Genomic DNA, 18,761 nt, shown 5'->3' with positions numbered 1-18,761 from the left:
ATGCAAAAAGATAAAATAATGATTAAATAACATGCATAAAGGCTACTATGCCATGCAGACAAGGCAAATAAAATCCCTTACGAACCGCCATTGATTACAGAGAGAGAGAGAGAGAGAGAGAGAGAGAGAGAGAGAGAGAGAGAGAGAGAGAGAGAGAGAGAGAGAAAGAGAGATAGAGATAGATAGATAGAGAGAGAGCGAGAAAGAGAGAAAAGCGAGAGAAAGAGAGCGAGAGAGAGAGAGAAAGAGAGAGAGATTTTGGGTACGTTTTTCGAGCGCATGTTGTCCCGGCAGCTGGTGAGGTGCATGATCGCCACCTGCCGCGCCCATGCTGGTGAAACTGCAGACGTGGGCAGGTGGTGGACTGGTAGTTGGGTGGGAGGGAGGGAGAGAGGGAGGGAGGGAGGGAGGGTGTGAGGGTGTGAGGGAGGGAGGGAGGGAGGGAGGGTGTGAGGGAGGGAGAGAGGGAGGGAGGGCTAGGGGTGGAACAGGGTGGACTGCGGTGGATCGGGGTGGAAGGAGCTAAGGGGGTAGGATGACAAGGATGCAGGTGAGGTGGAGATTGGTATTGTGTGTGGTGGTCAGTGGCTGTGGAATATATTACTGTGGATATTGTTAAAAAAAAGATGTTTATGGTGTTAGGGAATTGGCGATTGGAAAAAAAAATGTTATTGTGGATAGAATTAAGAGGACGTGGATAGGTAATGCTCATAGGCTTCAAAGTGGAAGACGATTGTGGATATGATGAAGTGGATAGGCGTTGTGCATGGTGGTTAGGTGGAAGGTCATTGACGATGCTGGTAGATGGATGTGGAATAAGTAAGTGTGTGGGGGGAGGGATTATTCTGGATATCGATGTGGATAAGTACTGTGCATTCCGTTAGGGTGGACGCGAAAACAATTTAATGTGGATGCTAATGTTTTTGTTTTGGATGGCAGAACATACATGGAGTTCGTATAGGTTGATCGCATCTCAATCAACCTGGCTAATAATAATCGAAAACAGAAAAGCCGTGCGCGACGAAAGGGAGAGGAGAAGAAAAAATGCAAACTAAGGGTACGAAGAATAAAAAACAAACGCTTTTTGCAACAGGATACCGAAGAAAAGAGTGGAAGAGATAGAAAGAGGGTGAGAACCGAGAAAAAAGATCAACAAGTGGGTGTATGTGAAGAGAGAGAGAGAGAGAGAGAGAGAGAGAGAGAGAGAGAGAGAGAGAGAGAGAGAGAGAGAGAGAGAGAGAGAGAGAGAGAGAGAGAGAGAGAGAGAGAGAGAGAGAGAGAGAGAGAGAGAGAGCGAGAGAGCGAACGGCGGCGAAAGAGAGTCTGAACGCGAGGGCGGGCGAGTGAGTGAGCGAGCGAGCGAGCGAGAGAGGGGAAGAAAGAGAGGAAGAGAAAATGGAAATAAGTGGCCAGGACAGTAAGTGGGAGGAGGGCGCGCGGAGGCCAGCATGAAGGAGTGTGTGTGGGGGGAGGGGGACAAGGTGATGCTGGTGCGAGACAGACGCCCACTTCCTGGCCTGAGGCTGGCTACGACTGTGGTGGTTCCAGGCCGTCGACCTCTCTTTGTCCACTTTAAAGGTGAATTCTCCTCTTGCTATAGGACTGCGGGTGGAGGTTCAAATGGAAAAACATGTCTTCTGATATTAACGCGCCCTGACTTCCTCGTGGCAAAAGTTAAAAGCCCGGAGACTGCCGCCTACATGTACCAGCGCTCGGCACGAGTCGAAGGGGGAAAAGACAAGTCGAAACGCTTTAAATTCTCGCTCTCTAACCCTCGCCTCTCTTTTCTAAGAAACATTTTCCCGCCGCTCAATGCAAATGTAACGCCATGCACTACCCCCCTCCCCCCCTCACCCCCTTTTTTTACAATCATGCGCATGTAGAAACCCCTCAGCGCTTGCGATAGAGACTCGTTGGAAATCCCATGGCCAAGCGACCACGTTTCTCTGCGTCCAACACGCGGCGGCGGCCTTCCCCGTCCCAGCACACACAAGGGAGGCTTGCAGATGGCCAACCACGCTACCCGCGCAATGGGACGGACACAAAGTTAAATCCTCGTGGTTCTCTCTCGAAACACTGGTACCGGTGGTTGTTTTTGGGGACTTCTTTCGTGTACTGTCTGATGAGATTTGGGTTTCTCTCTTTTCGTGAGATGTGGGGATTTTAGTGATAGTGTGGGGGAAACGGTATTAAAGTCTACTTGTTAAAACTTTTCGTTACCTTAGCAAAGTACGTTGCGAAGTAGAGTTGGCGATTCGGGATTTAAGATCGGGTTTGTTCTGGGATGCTGCTTTACTCACGGTAATAAATTTCTATGTTTCTTTTATCAGCAAGAAGGTCTAGGAGAGTGTACAACGAATAATGATTTCATATGACTCATTCCTTGGAGAGATAAAATAAATGAAAAGGGCAACTGGCACCCGACCTTCGCGGGCACATGGTGCGTCGCGACGATCAGCTGATACACGTGAAGCAGCAGTTCAGCGTGGAACGTTGGTGAGTGAGGACGTACGGCACACTCTCTCTCCCGCGAGCGTGGCCTAAGAAATTCAGTGTGGTGAACGTAATACAGAGGTGAAATTGATATTGACCAAGTTCTTTTTTTATTTACCTGTGAACACGATGGCTAGTTTGACTCTCGAGGAAGACCTAAACGCAGCCGCCTGCCTAGTTGCCATGAAGGGCGGCGGAAGGCTGAGTCCGTGGGCGGCGCCAGAAACCAACAGCCAACGCCCACGTCTTCAAGTAAAAACTCACCTACCACTGCAACGGCCATTCCATGACCCACCACCTACCCACACGCCCGCACCGAGCCCCGAACACTCTCCTTCAGTCGAATTCACACACCACGCCTTCCCCCTGTCGCCCGACCACATGTACCAGCCGCCCACCCCGCCCACACCTCCGTCGCCGCCCACGCCCATCCTGGAGGACCACTCGTACTGCCCGGCGGCGATGGAGACGTGCGACGCCAGCCCCGACCACTCGGTGTACCTGATCGCCCGGATCTTAGCCGACCTGAAGCGCGTGCAGCAGGACAGGGTGGATGTCCGCGAGAAGGAGCTCCCGACAGAGACCCTCGCGCCCGTCGCCGCCGCGCCCTCGCCCGCCCCTCCCACCCACATCACACATACCCTCCCCCTGCCCGCCCAGACGCAGGAGAAGCCCCTGGACTTCAGCAGAAGAGGCGTGGCGGAGGCAGCCGCGAGCGCCGCCGAAGAGCGGGACGCGGGCACCGCCAGCCGCACCCCCGCGAGGTGCACGGGCGGGCGGCGAGGGCGGGGTCGGGCCAGCCAGCAGAAGGTGGAGGACAAGCGCGCCCACCCATGCACTTTCCCCGGATGCGACAAGATCTACGGCAAGTCGTCGCATCTGAAAGCCCATCTGAGGACACACACAGGTGAGCGGCCTTGTCTCTCGTGCTCGGTTGAGGGGGTACCCTGGGATGGGGGGAGGGGGGGTTAGGGGGCATGGAAGGGTCAAAAGAAGAAGGGAGCAAGAGAAGGGGGTGGGAGGGGGTGGGGCGAGATAAAGGGTTGGTGCCTCGTGGGTGATGGGAGGGGAATGGGGAGACCCCCCCTGCCCCTCCCCACACACTCACAGCTATTGCGTATGGCTTTGCTAGGTCAGACGATGTTTATCTGGGCCAACCGATAAGTTGGTGGAAAGAAATGATGTATATCAATTAGATAAAGAACGATAAGAAACGCGTCTTCTGTGTCACATCAGAAGAGAAAAACTAGAAGAGAGTAGAGGTAGTCTAGCCTGTAGATAACGAGACTTGGGAATAAAATGACCATGAGGCAGCTGTCGGGCCACGTCGTTGGGCTATCGGTGTGACCACGAGGCCAGTTCTCTTTCTCTTTTCGTTAACCTTTCTCTCATTGTTCCGAGTCCAAGTGCTGTCGCATTAAACCCGCAGTCGTAATTAGCGCTGTGCGAGTGCTTGCGCAGTCGTAAAGTAGCGGTATCTCCGTGCGGGGAAGTGCGAGGCGCGGCGCCGCCAGACCACACGTTGTGCAAGCATGGAGGCGCGTACTCTGGCCGCCCGCCCGGGCCCTTGGCCAGAGGCGCACCTGAAGCGGTGAGTGCCAGCCCGCCCGCGGCACTGCGGAGGGCCAACCCTTCACCTGCGATGGAAGGGCGGGGCGCCAGTCGGGTCTCGGGGCGCACCATGCCCTCCTTCCGTGACCCCCTCCCCTTCCTCCCCTCCTCCTCCTCCTTCCCCTCTCTCGGGCTTGCATCTTGTCTCGAGAGGCAGATAACGAAGGCCGCTAATTAGGACTATACTGCTGGCCATTACGCAGCGGACGGTCCGGGCTGCCTCTGGTGCTCGTGTTTGTTAGTTTGTATGTTTGTGTGTTTGCGAGTCTGTCTTCAAGTCCGTCAGAGAAGTAAGAATGGGGCGTGGCCGACCGTCAAACGTTGCCACGCCCACCTACTCAGCCGAACCGGAGGGGAGGGAGGGAGAGAGAGAGAGAGAGAGAGAGAGAGAGAGAGAGAGAGAGAGAGAGAGAGAGAGAGAGAGAGAGAGAGAGAGAGAGAGAGAGAGAGAGAGAGAGAGAGAGAATGAGTCAGGGAGATAGGAAGAAACAAAGCTAGAGGGCGGGAGAGAGCAAGCGAAAGGTGACGCTGGCCAGTCGATACGAGGAGCCTGGACGAAAGGCTGAAGCCCCGGGCCAGCGCAGCCTCTTCTCGCCTCCTTACGGCTAGATATCGCACCTGAATCGATACGGCGTGTCAAAGGGAGGGAAGGGAAGAAGGGGGAAAGGGAGCAGAACACGCTGACGAAGGGCCGAAAGTGGGCGGGTGGGCGTGTGGGCGTGTAGGAGGCCGCCAACTTGTTGACATACTAGAGGGCGTGTTCGGCTGGCCTCGCGCCAAGGCTGCCTGCCACCACTGCGTTGCTGCCGCTGCTGCTGCAACCTGCAACCAGCAAGGACGATCACCTGTCCGCGCCCCGCCCCCACCTCTCCCCACCCCCTCCCCGCTATCTCGCTCCCCCTCCCCCCACCACTCTCAGCCCCCCACTCTCCTGCTATGTCGGTACTCACGTCGCAAATCTGTTATGCGCACTTAAGTGTTTGTGACCTTCAATGATTGCTCCATCGCGTGTGTCCTATTGATTATTAGGCGGTGAGCAGAATTGAGGGGGAGGGGGAGAGAGGGGAAAAAAGGGGAAATGGCGTGAAAGGAATGAATGGCTGGGGAAGGAGAGAGAGAGAGAGAGAGAGAGAGAGAGAGAGAGAGAGAGAGAGAGAGAGAGAGAGAGAGAGAGAGAGAGAGAGAGAGGATTTCCTTTCCTTCGACGTCTACCCATACATACATATTCTCATATATTCGTAAATAGCTGTTTCTACCAGTGGCGGAAGTTGAATAAGAGGAAGACGGAGGGACTATGCCTTGTGTTCTGGCATCGCGAAGGTCTGAGCTCTGATTTTTAGGCGCCCGTGCGAAGAATGTACCTCCTTACACTTCACAGCAACTGATGCCAGAGCGAACAGCATAGAAAAGGCTTTTATTTTTGGACAGTTTTTGAAGGATGGATGATATCGCAAGAAAGAGGGGGAGGGCTAGATCACCGGGGAAGGGTGGAGGGGTGGGGGTGGGGGTGGGGGAAGGAGTCGATCTAGAAAGGAGAAGAGATTGGGAAGGGAATGGGGGAGGGGGGAGGGGGGAGGCTGGCAATACGGGGCCACGGCCATGAGGCTGAACTACGTAGGTGTAAGAGGGGAGCAAATTGGTGAGAGAGAGAGAGAGAGAGAGAGAGAGAGAGAGAGAGAGAGAGAGAGAGAGAGAGAGAGAGAGAGAGAGAGAGAGAGAGAGAGAGAGAGAGAGAGAGAGAGAGAGAGCGAGGGAGGAGAGGGGAGGGGGGGATGAAAGGGCAGCGAGGGAGAGAAAACAAGAATCGGGATTCAAGCAAAGCGTCGCTGAATGTACAAGCTAAATGTTCAAGCAGGTATCTGAAAGTCCCACTCCTCTCCCTTCCCTTCCGCCTGCTCTCCTTCCTTCTCCTCTTTCCCGCCTCCTCCCCTCCCTCCCTCCCTCGCCCACTCCCTTGCCCCTTCCTTCCTCCTCCTCCTCCCTCCCCCCTCCACACTCCTTCCCCATTCCCTCTAAAAAGTGGTTGCAGAGCGTAAACGGAGAAAGTTACATTTGAGAGTGGGTAGGTGTGGCCGCGCGTCCGTTGAGGCGATTAGGGAGGCAGGGGGCTGGGGGCTGGGGGAGGGGGTTGATGGAGGGGGAGGGGGGGGGAGACGTGTACTGGGAGACGCACTAAGGCCCGCCGACATAACACAGTCAGTACAGCATAGACTAATTTATTGCTTTGCTGTTTACGCATTCAGATGAGCGGAGGCGTGGTTTTGATACGAATGAGAGAGAGATAGAAAGAGAGAGAGAGAGAGAGAGAGAGAGAGAGAGAGAGAGAGAGAGAGAGAGAGAGAGAGAGAGAGAGAGAGAGAGAGAGAGAGAGAAAGATTAAGAGAAAGAAAGAAAGAGAGTCGTCATTCCCCCTCTCCCCCCCTCTCTCTATCTCTGTTTTTTGGTGTCGCCCTTTTGTTAGTGTGTTGAGCGACGGGAGAAGACTGGTACTCAGACCCCGTTGTGTCTGTTGCTACTTCTGTTGTCGCTGCTGCTGTTGCTGTTTACCATTGTTACCGAGATAACAATGATGAGGGAAGCGCCGGTGATAATGGCGAGACGGTTCGAATGGGTGCTCGGGTTCTCCGTTGATTGCCACGGTCGCCGGCGAGCGAGCGCGGCAAAAGAGCGGGAGTTCGAAGGCTGATGAATGGCGAAGAGGCTAGCGATGGTGATGGTGATGGTGATGGTGATCTGTTGGCGGCGGCGATGGTGGTTGGCGCCGGGCTGGGGGGGTGGGTGGGGTGGGGGTGGGGGTGGGAGGTGAAAGTGGTAGTGGCGACTGGAAGTGATGTTGATGTGTGCGTTCTGGCGTGAAAGTAACGGCGGGCGGGTTGGTACGGGACGAGGGTGAAGTGGATGGGGAGATGGGTGGATGGCAAGGACGAGAAGGGGAAGGCGAAGACGAAGACGAAGAAAACTTGTGACGAATGGGAATGGGAGGAGATGAACTAGGAAAAAAAGAAAGGTCAAGGAAATTACAAGAGAAAGAAGAACAGGAGGAGGAGGAGGAAGAGGAAGAGGAGGGGGAGGGGGAATAGGACGAGGACGAGGAGGAGGAGGCAGTAGCGGTCGATACCCGCCGTGCATCACAAGCACTGTTGAAACATTGATGGCGCCCCCAGGACCTGCGAAGCTACCACGTGTCCTTTAGTCACTACCTGACCCCCTTCTTCTTTTTTTTCTTTACTTGATCTTGATTTTCACCGCACTCGCTCTGGAGGGTGGGAGGGGCGGGGGAGGGGCGGGGGGGCACCCTCCACCCCTGACATTCACCATATCCCTGACACACATGGAGGAACCACCTGTTTCCTCCAGAAGAATTTAGGGGAGGCGCACTCTTTTACGTCGCCTGCCGCTCGCGAGGGGCCTCCTTAGCCTCCTCCTCCTCCTCTTCCTCTTTCCTCCTCTGCGCTACTCCTCCTTCCCCACTCGTCATCATCGTCCTCCTCCACCTCCACTTGCACCTCCTCCTCCACCTCCCTCTCCCTCTCCTCCTCCTCCTCCTCCTCCTCCTCCTCCTCCTCCTCCTCCTCCTCCTCCTCCTCCTCCTCCTCCTCCCCCTCCTCCCTCCTCCCCCCCCCCTCCCTCTCCCTCTCCCTCTCCCTCTCCCTCCCCTCTCCCCCCCCCCCCTCCTCCTCCTCCTCCTCCTCCTCCCCCACTCCTCCTCCTCCTCTTCCTCCTGCAAGCCCTTAAAGTCACTGGGACGCAGCGATGGAAAAAAGGCCTTGTATCAGCGTCACGACCTTGAGCACGACGGCACGAGGCTGGGCTTATCAAGGCTTTGCACAAGGTTACAGGGGGAGAGGACGCGTCACAGGGGAAGGGAGAGGGTGAAGGGGGATAGGGAGAGGGTGAAGGGTGAAGGGTGAAGGGTGAAGGGGGAGAGGGAGAGGGTGAAGGGGGATAGGGAGAGGATGAAGGGTGAAGGGGGATAGGGAGAGGGTGAAGGGTGAAGGGGGATATGAAGAGGGAGAGGGAGATGGGGGATATGAAGAGGGAGAGGGAGATGGTGAAGGGGGAAGAGAGGATAGGGAGGGACTAGAATAACGTCCAGGGAGGCAAAGAGAGCGAGAGTACAGGATGCCGAGAGAGGGAGGAAGTGGAGAGATAGGGACACAGTGGAAGCCAAGGGGACCAGGAGGGAGGGAGGGGGGAGAAGGAGAGGGAGAAGGAGAGGCAGAGGTAAGGGGAAGGGGAAGGGAGAAGGGAGAGAGAGAGGGAAAAAAAACATAGAGAGAGAGAGAGAGAGAGAGAGAGAGAGAGAGAGAGAGAGAGAGAGAGAGAGAGAGAGAGAGAGAGAGAGAGAGAGAGAGTGAGAGTGAGTATGTGTGTGTGTGTGTGTGTGTTTACAGTGTGTGTGTGCGCGCGCGCGTTCTTCGCCTAGCATGTCGGCGGCGAACCCAAATGATCTTGAAACTATGCGTGAAATGTATGAAAACAACAGCTTTGGCCGCGGTGGATATAGTTAGCATGGGGGGCGTGGTCAAACAATGCGTATTGAGAGAGAGAGAGGAGAGAGAGAAGGAGAGGGAGAGGAAAAGGGAAAGGGAAAGGGAGAGGGAAAGGGAAAGGGAAAGGGAAAGGGAGAAAGAAAGAGAGAAGAAGAGCTTTATTATTAGCCACGGTCGTGAAGGACATCAAATCATCATTGTCTGCGCTTTTACGTCGTTCCACCTTCGAAGTCGCCGCGTTCGTTCTTTTCCGAAGAGAGAGAGAGAGAGAGAGAGAGAGAGAGAGAGAGAGAGAGAGAGAGAGAGAGAGAGAGAGAGAGAGAGAGAGAGAGAGAGAGAGAGAGAGAGAGAAAGGGGGGGGGATTGCAAGCGCGGCAGGTGGCTGACGCTGCTTGGGTGGATGGGTGTAGGAGGTTTCCGGCGGGTGAGGGGGGAGGGGGAGGGGGGGGGTGGAATCGCGTGTGGGCGTGGCGAGTCAGCTGGCCGCTCCGGTGGGTCGCCCGGGGCGGTTTACCCGCGGTGGGCGTGGCACGGCGGCGCGGCGCGAAACGTGATAGCGGGCGAACGCGACGACGCTCTTCGCGCAGGAGGCGAAGCCACTGGCATCGGAGCTCGACGGGATTTTTTCTTCTTCTCTTATTTCTTCTTGCGTTTTTCCCATTTTCTGCTTTCGCAACTTCTTCCACAACTCCCATCTCGTCTTCTACCGTCTCATATCTTCCTCCTCCTCCCGCTCTTCCCTCTCCATCCCTCTCCCCTCTTATTATTCGACCATAACAACGGAGCGAAAAGAAAGAAGTTTCGAAAAAAGGCTCGAGGGACGGTCTTACAGGGTGGGGGGGGGTAAGGGATGAGGGGGAGGGAGGGTGGCAAGTGAAACGCGAGTTTTTCTTTATATTTTTCTAGTTGGAAACAATGATGTCTTAGTTTACTTCAGAATATCGTTATTATTGCTGTTGGTTATTGTGTCAGAATGATCTCAGCTTCCGTTCATCTCGGATATATATTTTTTCCTTCCTTGATGTGTAAAACCCGTTCCATTTATCCGATGGTCTACCTGCTTAACGGTTCATCTACTTATCTACTTACGTATCATTTCCTCCAGGGAGCAAGGAGCAAGGGGGCGAGGGGGAGGGGGGGAGGGAGACTGGGCGCCCAGTACATAAATATTACGCAACCCGCCCCCCCTCCACACACACACCCCAAAGCTAAGGGCGTGGCGATTCCCGGCTGCAAGGTATACGCAGGTATGGCGGGCGGGCGGACGGGCGGGCAGGCAGGTAGGCAACCTCTGGGTACCCGGGTCCTCAAAAACTCGTCGTCGGTGCCCTGGGGCGGCGCCCTTCACCTTTCCGTGGGTGGATGGGCGCACCAAGGACCACACCCACTCGTAGACCCTGTCGCCGCCGCCGCCGCCCGCCGCCCGACAGCTGCTTCGTGAGAGCGTGGAAGGGAGGGAGGAGGAAAGGAAAGAGAGACCGCTTTGTTGTGAGGGGGAAAGAAAGAGGTAAAGTAAAGAGAGTAAAATCCAACTAACGCCTTTCCTTTCATTTTCTGTTGATTCACTCCCTCTTCCTCGCTCGTCCCCACCCCCCACCTTTCTCTCACTCTCGCTCATTCTCTTCTCCCCCCCCCCCCCCCCCCCCCCCCCCCCCCTCCCCCCCCCCCCCCCCCCCCCCCCCCCCCCCCACCCCCCCCCCCCCCCCACGCCACCCCCCCCACCCCCCCCCCCCCCCCCGGAGGGGGTGGGGAGGGGGACACACCACCCCCCCCCCCCACCCCCCACCCCCCCCACCCCCCCACCCACACACAAAACCAACAAACACACACCACCACACCCCCGCCCCCCAAAAACCCCCCTCTCTCTCTTTAGCTCGCATCTCTCTCTTCTCTCTTCTCTCTCTCCTCTTTCTCTCATTCCTCTCTCACTCCTTCTCTCTCTCTCTCTTCTTCCCTCCTCATCATCGTCTCCTCATCTCTCTCTCTTCTCTCTCTCTCTCTCTCTCTCTCTAACTTTCTTATCTCTCTCTTCCCTTCGCTCTCTCTCTCCCCCCTCTCCCCCATCTCATCTCTCCCTCTTATCTCTCACACTTCTTCTTACTTCTCTCTTCTTCCTCTCTACTCCTCCCTCTCCCATCTCTCCTTCTCTCCTTCTCTCCTTCTCCCCCTCTCTCCTCCTCTCCTCCTCTCCTCCTCTCCTCTTCCGCCTCAAGTGTGACGTCACTGCATATCTCGTGACTCCGCATGACGTTTCGCGACGCGTTGCATGACAAGGGGAGACGCCTTGATCGGGAGTGAGCGATTGATCAAAGGAAGTGAGGAATTAAAAGGATTCCTCATTGTGTGTTCCCACGACGTCTACGGGTGAAGGGGTGATGGGAAATGGTGGGGGGGAGGTGATGGTGTAGGGGGGGAGCTATGCTGCGTTTGGACGAAAAGACATGTATGGCCCTGAGACCCTCCCCCCCCCTTCTCCCTCTTCCCTCTACTACCTTACCCCCTTTTCACCTCCTCTCGTCTTCCCTGCCCACTCCCCCACTCCGGTCTCTCACCTCTCTTTTTCACCCTTTTTTCCCACACTTCGTCCCTCTCCCTCCACCTTTCCCCTATTCCCCCCCCCTCCCATCCCCCCCGCCTACCTACTGTGCCTGCACCCCTTACCCTCCACCCGTCACCTTCGTCAATACTTGTAGCCACACCTCCCTTCCTCTCTCTCTCTCTCTCTCTCTCTCTCTCTCTCTCTCTCTCTCTCTCTCTCTCTCTCTCTCTCTCTCTCTCTCTCTCTCTCTCTCTCTCTCTCTCTCTTTCTCTCTCTCTTTCTCTTCACTCGCTCCCTCCCTAATTGCCTCTACTCATTCTCTTCTCGTGTTTCTCATTCCCTTCTCTACGCCTTTCCTTTCTTCTTTTTCTTCCCCCTGCTCCTCCCTCTGCCCCCTCCTCCCCTTGGCAAAAGGCCTATGTACTGCACGTCCATCATGACTAGTTACTTCTTGATTTATTGATGACTTCGTCGGCGGTGTGTACGCGGGGCAGCGAAGCCTAAACACACGGGGAACAAGGATAACAAAGCCGTATATTGGTGCATGTGTATGTTGAGATGTAAACACATCAATATTCATAGCTACATACATAGGTACGTCGTACGTACATGCGTATATGCCTGAATATATGCCGACATTCATACATACTTACAAATATACATACATACATACAAACAAACATATACATACATACATACATACATACTTATACAGTCACCGCGAGTGAGTACAGGTAGCCGCCTCCAAGACATTCATATGCACGTGCCCTCTTTATGTACAACGCATGTTCGGAGAGTGCACTTGGTGGAGCGCTGTTTATGGGCGCTGAGTCGGAGGCAAGCGCTGACCGCCGCCGCCACTGCCGCCTACCTCCCGCAGCGGCCGGGTACACATGTCCCTCCGCCAAGAGCGCCTCTCCTCAGCTGCTCTTTCAGGAAATGCTTTGTCGTCCCCGCGCGCTGCCGCCGCCGCCGCCGCCGCTGCTGCTGATGGCCTCCGCGTGGCCACGGCCTACTGGCTTAGTGGGCGTGGGTGGTGGCATGGGTGGGAGGTGGCTGGAGGGAAGGGGAGGAGGGGTTGGGGAGGGGGAGGGGGACGAGGGTGGGAAGGGAGCGCAGCCAGGTGGGTGTGGAAGTGCTATGAGCGAAGTGCGTTTTGTATGAACTGTACGTTTGCTTCTGCGCGGTGCGTGCGTGATTTGCGTGCGTGCAATTTAGCCTCACGTGTTTCTGTGTTGACGTGTCTTGGAGACGTTTCTCGAGTGCGTGATGAGTCATGGTGATCCTTCCTCGCGTTCCCCTCACCCCACCCCCACCCCACCCGCGACTCCAACCCCCTCCCGCACTCTCCCTCCCTCCTCCCACACTCCCATCCCCTGTCTCTCCCTTCCTCTTTAACCTTCTCGGAACGTTCATTTATTCTTTTCTTCTCGCTCTTCCCGCACCTCCCCCTCCCATCCCCTCCTCGCCCCCTCCCTCCCCTCTCTCCTCCGCTGCCTTGTGGCCGACCTTGCCTCATGCCTTTACCTCCGCCTCACCCTGGCCTCCTGACCTCCAAGGTGTCGTGAAGAGGTTATATACTCCGTAGGAGGAACTGCTGACGGAACACATGGTAACCGCACTCCCACCCTGCCTCCAGTCTCCCGCCCCCTTCCCCCTTCCCCCTTCTCCCTCCCCCTCCCCCACCCGTTCGCCCTTTTCTTACCCTTCCTTTCCATGCCATTCACCCTTCTTGATTCACCCTATATACCGTCCCTTCTTTACCCTCCCTTCTTTCCCTCCTCCTTCTCCTCCTTGTCTTTCCCTTGTAAGGTCACCCTCAGTTAAGGCCACTCGCATTTCGAATCCTCGCCATGCATGTGTCTTCATCGCAGGAGTGCATGACGCATGATAGTGCGTGCCTCTCCTCTTCGTTTTGAGAAGGAAGGTGGAGGAAGGAAGGGAGGGAGGAGGAAAGGATGGAGGGAGGAAGGAAAAGAGGGAGGGGGAAGGAAAGTAGGGAGGGAGGGAAGGAGGGAGGGTTGATGGATGGATGGATGAAGGCTTGAAGGGGAGGGGAGGGGTGACTATAAATGCGTGTAGGGGAGGGAGAGGGAAAAGGGGAGAGGGAAAGATGAATATGTGGCAATGGCCGAGGGATGTTCACCTAGCAACGGCTCAGCCACACGATCGCTAGTCGTCTTACCTGCGTATGTTTTGCTAGTCCAAGGCTCTCGCCCCCCCCCCCCTCCACCTCTCTCTCTCTCTTTCTCTTTCTCTTATCTCCGTTTTATGTTTAACTCCCTCAGTCACTTCCTCTCTCTTTTCTCTTTCATCTCGTTGTCTCACTCTATCTCCCTTTCTCTCTATCTCTCCATTTGTCTCTCTTTCTCTCCGCGCATGACATGATGCCAAGCTTCCCGCGCGCTCTCTCTCCCTGTCGCGCCCCTGTGCTGGTGACCCACTTTTCCCCCCTCCCCTTCCCCTCCCCCTCTTCTCTTTCTCTCTCTCCCTTCTCCCCCTTCCCAACTCTCTCGCCCACGCCCACCTTGTTTTGTGCGTGCTTGTTGACGCCCACTCGATCGCGTGTTTGTCCAGCGTTGATGTTAGGTATCTTTGATGTGTCGGACGCCCTTCTCTCGTGTAGTAACGCGCCTTTGCTCTCTCTCTCTCTCTCTCTCTCTCTCTCTCTCTCTCTCTCTCTCTCTCTCTCTCTCTCTCTCTCTCTCTCTTTCTTTATTTATCTCTCTCCCTCCCTCCCTCCCTCTCCCTCTCTCCCTCTCCTTCTCTTCATCTCCTTCTCTCCCACCCCCCTCCTCCCTCCCTCTCCCTCCCTCCCTCCCTCTCCCCTGCACCTTAGACTAGCCTGCTTGCACACGGAAAGATGAGTAGAATAAGCGATAACAAGAGAAAAGGGAGTGGGAAAAAAGAGGCGTTCACTTTCACAGGTTTCATCTCTAGATGTCCAAGTCCGTGGAAGTGCAAGTCTCGCCCACCGCTCCACCACGCCCATTTATAAGAAGCCCCTCCGCCCATGAATCGCTCTCACGCCCATCTGCAGAAGACCCATATGATTCATTTTCTCCAGCGAAATCCCCGCCCTCTTCCACAATTTCGTTGAGGGACGCCGATATATCGACTCGGCCCCCGGAACGCTATTCAGTGTGTCGACACTTCGTAAATCAGACAGAAGTCAGTCACAGCTGACGGACACGCCCACCTTCTCTCTCTCTCTCTCTCTCTCTCTCTCTCTCTCTCTCTCTCTCTCTCTCTCTCTCTCTCTGTGTGTGTATGAGAGTATGTATGTTTTTATGTTGGTTTATGTTTTTTTTTTTTCGTTCCATAAGCAAGACGAGGCGAGGCGCCTATTCCCTTCTCCTTTCACTTCTCATGGCGTCATGCATATCACGCCCCTGTCATGCCAGTCTCCACGACGCTTATGGCAATTCAGGGGGAGAAGGAGGGGCGAATGGAGGAGGGCAATAGATCAGGCATTCAATGCATGGCCACAATCGCCAAACATCCGTCCGCTACGAACATGTACGTGCGCTCGTTCCCCTGACCTCGCTCCTCTTCGTCTTCTCAGCTGACCCAGTCATGCGCTGGGATGACCTCGTTCGCGTAAGCCAGAGAGAGAGAGAGAGAGAGAGAGAGAGAGAGAGAGAGAGAGAGAGAGAGAGAGAGAGAGAGAGAGAGAGAGAGAGAGAGAGGGAGAGGGAGGGAGAGAAAGAGAGAGAGGGAGAGACAGAAATAGAGGGAGAGGGAGAGACAGATATAAGGACGCCAAGTCAAACAGGCCTGCAATCGACACGTCATCAGTATTTTTTTTCGTCAGGTACTTTCTACTGACTTCTTGCTCTTTTGCTCGCGCTTAACCCTTTCGTTCCTCTCCGGACGGCCTCAGCATCCCGGCCACAGCATCTCGCGGCCAAGGCTTAGACGAGAGGCTGTGGTTTGGGTGGCCACTGGATGGACTTCGACGCTGATTACCTGTTATCTGTTGCTGTCACTTTTTCTCTTCCTCTCTTTTTTGCTGTTTCTGCGTCTCGTTATCTGTTTTTCTCTCTCTCTCGCTCCCTCCCTCCCGTCCTACTTCCCTCCCTCCTTTTCCCTTTCTCTCACCCCTTCCATCCCTCCCTCCCGTCCTACCCCCCACACCCCCACCCCTCTCTCTCTCTCTCTCTCTCTCTCTCTCTCTCTCTCTCTCTCTCTCTCTCTCTCTCTCTCTCTCTCTCTCTCCCCCCCTCTCCCTCCCTCCCCTCCTTCCTCCCTCCCCTCCTTCCTAGTTCTCTCTGCCTATCCGTCCATCCATCCATCCATCTCTCTGCCATTCTCTCCCTCTTCCTCTCGTTCTTGCACCCATCGGCAGACGGGGAGGGGGGAGGGGGAGGGGGGAGGGGTTCTGAGAAAGTGCGGCCGTGTTTTCGAAACGGGTGACGCCACAGTTGCCAGACCAGGTGTGTCCGCTTTGCCAGAATCGGGTTGCACCATCACTGCTGCACTGCGCTTCGTGATGCTCTTATTGTTTTTATCGCGTTGCTGATGTGGCTACTGTTTTGTTTATTTCTCGCCCCCTTCTGATGTTGGGGCGATGCCATGCACACACTCACACGTACACATGGGCGTATACACGCCCGCGCGCGCGCCCACACACACACACACACACACACACACACACACACACACACACACACACACACACACAATCACAGAGAAGACAGGCAGACTGACAGAGAGACAGACAGACAGACACAGAGATAGACACGACTCTCCCCTCGACACTGCCAGTCGTCAGACCAAGGGCGGACGTTCTAATTGGTCGTCCAGGTATTATGCCCTTGATTAAGCGCCCCCCTCCCCCTTCCCCCCTCACCCCTACACCTGCGATGTCAGAAAGGGGAGGGGCAGAGATAGGGGGAGAAGGAGAGGGGAAGAGAGTGATAGGGAGGGAGAGGGAAGGGAAGGGAAGAGATTGTTAGGGGGGAGAGGGGGAGGAAAAGAGAATGGTAGAGGGGGGAGGGGTGCGATGGAGAGATTGCGATGCACAACAATCACGTCTATGGTGCCAGGCAGTGATCTCGACGTCGTCATTGTAAAGAACAAGGTCTCTCTAGGGGGCGAGATTAAGAGAAATCACTTTGGGAGAAAAAAAGAGGTAGGTGGAACTGGTGGTGTTTGGTTGTTTGGGTGGAGGAGAGGGGGAAAGGGGAAGGTGGAGTTGGAGGTGGTGGAAGAGGTGGAGGTGGAGATAGAGGCAAAGAAATGGTTCACACGCGGCGACCAGTGCAAAATCAGTAAAAAATAAAAAAAATAAGAGCTCGTGTGCACCAGACGCCGAGTCCCCAGAAGCAGCGGGAAGGCGTCGTCCAGCTTTTTGTTGAGGGGACGTAGGGGGGAGAGAGAGGGATGGGAGGGAAACGAAAAGGGAATGGAAGAGGGTAAAATAGAAGAGAAAGAGAGAGGAAATGAGCAACATCAAAGACATAAAAAATCATAGATCACTTGACGAAAAATCCGTAAATATACAAAGACCCTATAAAAAGAAGAGAGAGAGAGAGAGAGAGAGAGAGAGAGAGAGAGAGAGAGAGAGAGAGAGAGAGAGAGAGAGAGAGAGAGAGAGAGAGAGAGAGCGAATACGAGAACAGAGATAGACAGATAGACAGACAGATAGACTGGTCGAACTGTCTATGTAAAGTGGCAGTGTGGTCTCGACGTAACCCTAGGAAGGATACGGGTAGCCCCAGCAGGAGAAGGGGAGACGGGGGGGGGGGGGTAGTGGGGTGAAAGGGGGAGGGGGGAGGTGGTCCATGCGGCACCAGCAGTAACCTGATCACGAGGGACTGGGTAGTCGGGGGGTAGGGGGAAGGGGGAGGGGGTTAAAAGACGCCTAAATTGTGGCAAATCTTTAGCCACAATCAACGCGACACGGCAAACTATATTTTCTTTTTTTCATACGTTTGTCTTTTGTTTCATTTTTTGTTTTTAAGGAACGGGGAAGGGGAGGTGTAGGAAGACATTAAAATAATTGAGTTCAAAAAGAAAAAATAATATCAGACATGAAAAATGTGAAAATTAAATCGTTAAGTATTCGTGTGAAGGTTGACAAAAGAGTGATTTCTCTAAATTAGCGTCTTGCTCGGGTGAAAAATTGTTTTATTCATCCTCGCACAGGTGAAGAAAGAGAGAGAGAGAGAGAGAGAGAGAGAGAGAGAGAGAGAGAGAGAGAGAGAGAGAGAGAGAGAAACTGGTGTGGTGTAGTTAGGGGGAGGGGGGCGAGAGAGAGAGAGGGGGGGGAGGGGGAGGGGAAGGGAAGTGGACGCTGCGTCATATGAGAAAAGTTGTCGGATGCCGCAGTCGCCAAGGTATAGCCAGATCCTCCGGTGTTGATGTATGTCACTGTTGCCAGACACGAGGCCGGCCAGAGCGAGCCAGCGAGGCGAAATTTTGGGGGGAGGGGAGGGGAGGGGAGGGGAAGGGGTTGTGACATCCTTGGAGTCCTCTGAAAGCGAGGTTTCGGTGTGCTCTCTCTCTCTAACTGTCTTTCTATATATCTACCTACCTATCTATATATATCTATCCATCTACCTACCTATATATTTATATATATAATATATATATATATATATATATCTATATATATATATAATATATTAATATATATATATATATTTATATATATATATATATATATATATATATATATATATATATATATATATATTTATATATATGTCTCTCTATCTTACCCTTTTGCCCCCCCCCTTAATCACATCCACCTCTAGTACGGTTACTAGTGGATTAGGTAGAAGAGGTGGATGAGAGAGTGTGGTTGTCATTGCTTGGCCAGGGGAGGGGGGGAGGGGAGGGGCGAGGGGTAGGTGATTCGCTTTCGTACTCTGTTGTGCATGCGAGTATGTACGTGTGTAAGTGTGTGCGTTACGGTAGAGGTGGAGAGAGAGGGGAGGGAGGGAGGGAAGATAGGGGGAGGGGCTAGGGGCTTGGGGGCTTGGGGGCTGGGGGGCGGGTGTACGTCTAACTGTCTCAGCCCCGCCTACTTTAACACACTTTTCTAACGGTGAAAAAGTTACGATTGGCGAAGAAACCGTCCCTCCCTCCCTCCTTCTCCTTCTCTTCCCCCCTCCCCCCTTCTCTCTCTTCTCCCACCCCTCTTCTCTCCCCTCCCCTTCCCCCACCCCTCTTCTCTCCCCTCTCCCTTCCCCCGCCCCTCTTCTCTCCCCTCTCCCTTCTTACCCCATCCCCACCCCACCCTCTCCTCGCCCTTACAAGCTGCTGTTCCCACCCCCTTGCACCGTGCTCCCTTACGGTCAATAGTCACGCGCTTTGCTATGGGATTTTCGCCCTTAGAGTCCTCCCTTTCCTATTCTTCCCCCTCGTAAGACGTGCATTACAGGGAAAGAAAAAAAAAATAAAAAGGAAAGGCAGACAGCCGTTGGAGGACGGGGGGGGGATAGGGGAGGGGGGAGCCTCCAGGTTTCCAGATACGGATCTTTTTTTTCTCTCTCACTGTCTCTCACTCTTTTGAGGGTTCTTCTTCCGGTTCACACTTCACCCTCTATTCTCCTCTACCTTCTTCCTCACTTTTCTCTCCTCCTTCTTTCCCCCCTTTCTCCCTCACTCCCCTTTCC

The 18,761-nt window shown here is 54.5% G+C and overlaps 1 protein-coding gene across 1 annotated transcript in view; it reads left to right on the top strand.

The window, feature by feature from the left end:
• The first annotated feature begins 1,987 nt into the window (after positions 1-1,987).
• LOC122266135 (uncharacterized) overlaps positions 1,988-18,761 on the top strand; it is a 67,897-nt gene continuing 51,123 nt past the window's right edge. Inside the window, exon 1 of the mRNA XM_043035728.2 lies at positions 1,988-3,400. Within this exon, the coding sequence (XP_042891662.1) occupies positions 2,623-3,400 (778 nt within the window). The 5' untranslated portion in view covers positions 1,988-2,622. The remainder of the gene's footprint in view (positions 3,401-18,761) is intronic.

The sequence above is a fragment of the Penaeus japonicus genome, unplaced genomic scaffold, assembly GCF_977035675.1.
Source record: "Penaeus japonicus unplaced genomic scaffold, GWHDUDI00000001_assembly GWHDUDI00000017, whole genome shotgun sequence".
NCBI lineage: Eukaryota > Metazoa > Arthropoda > Malacostraca > Decapoda > Penaeidae > Penaeus > Penaeus japonicus.
The sequence above is the reverse complement of the archived record's forward strand: the minus strand, read 5'-3'. Positions and strand labels throughout refer to the sequence as shown.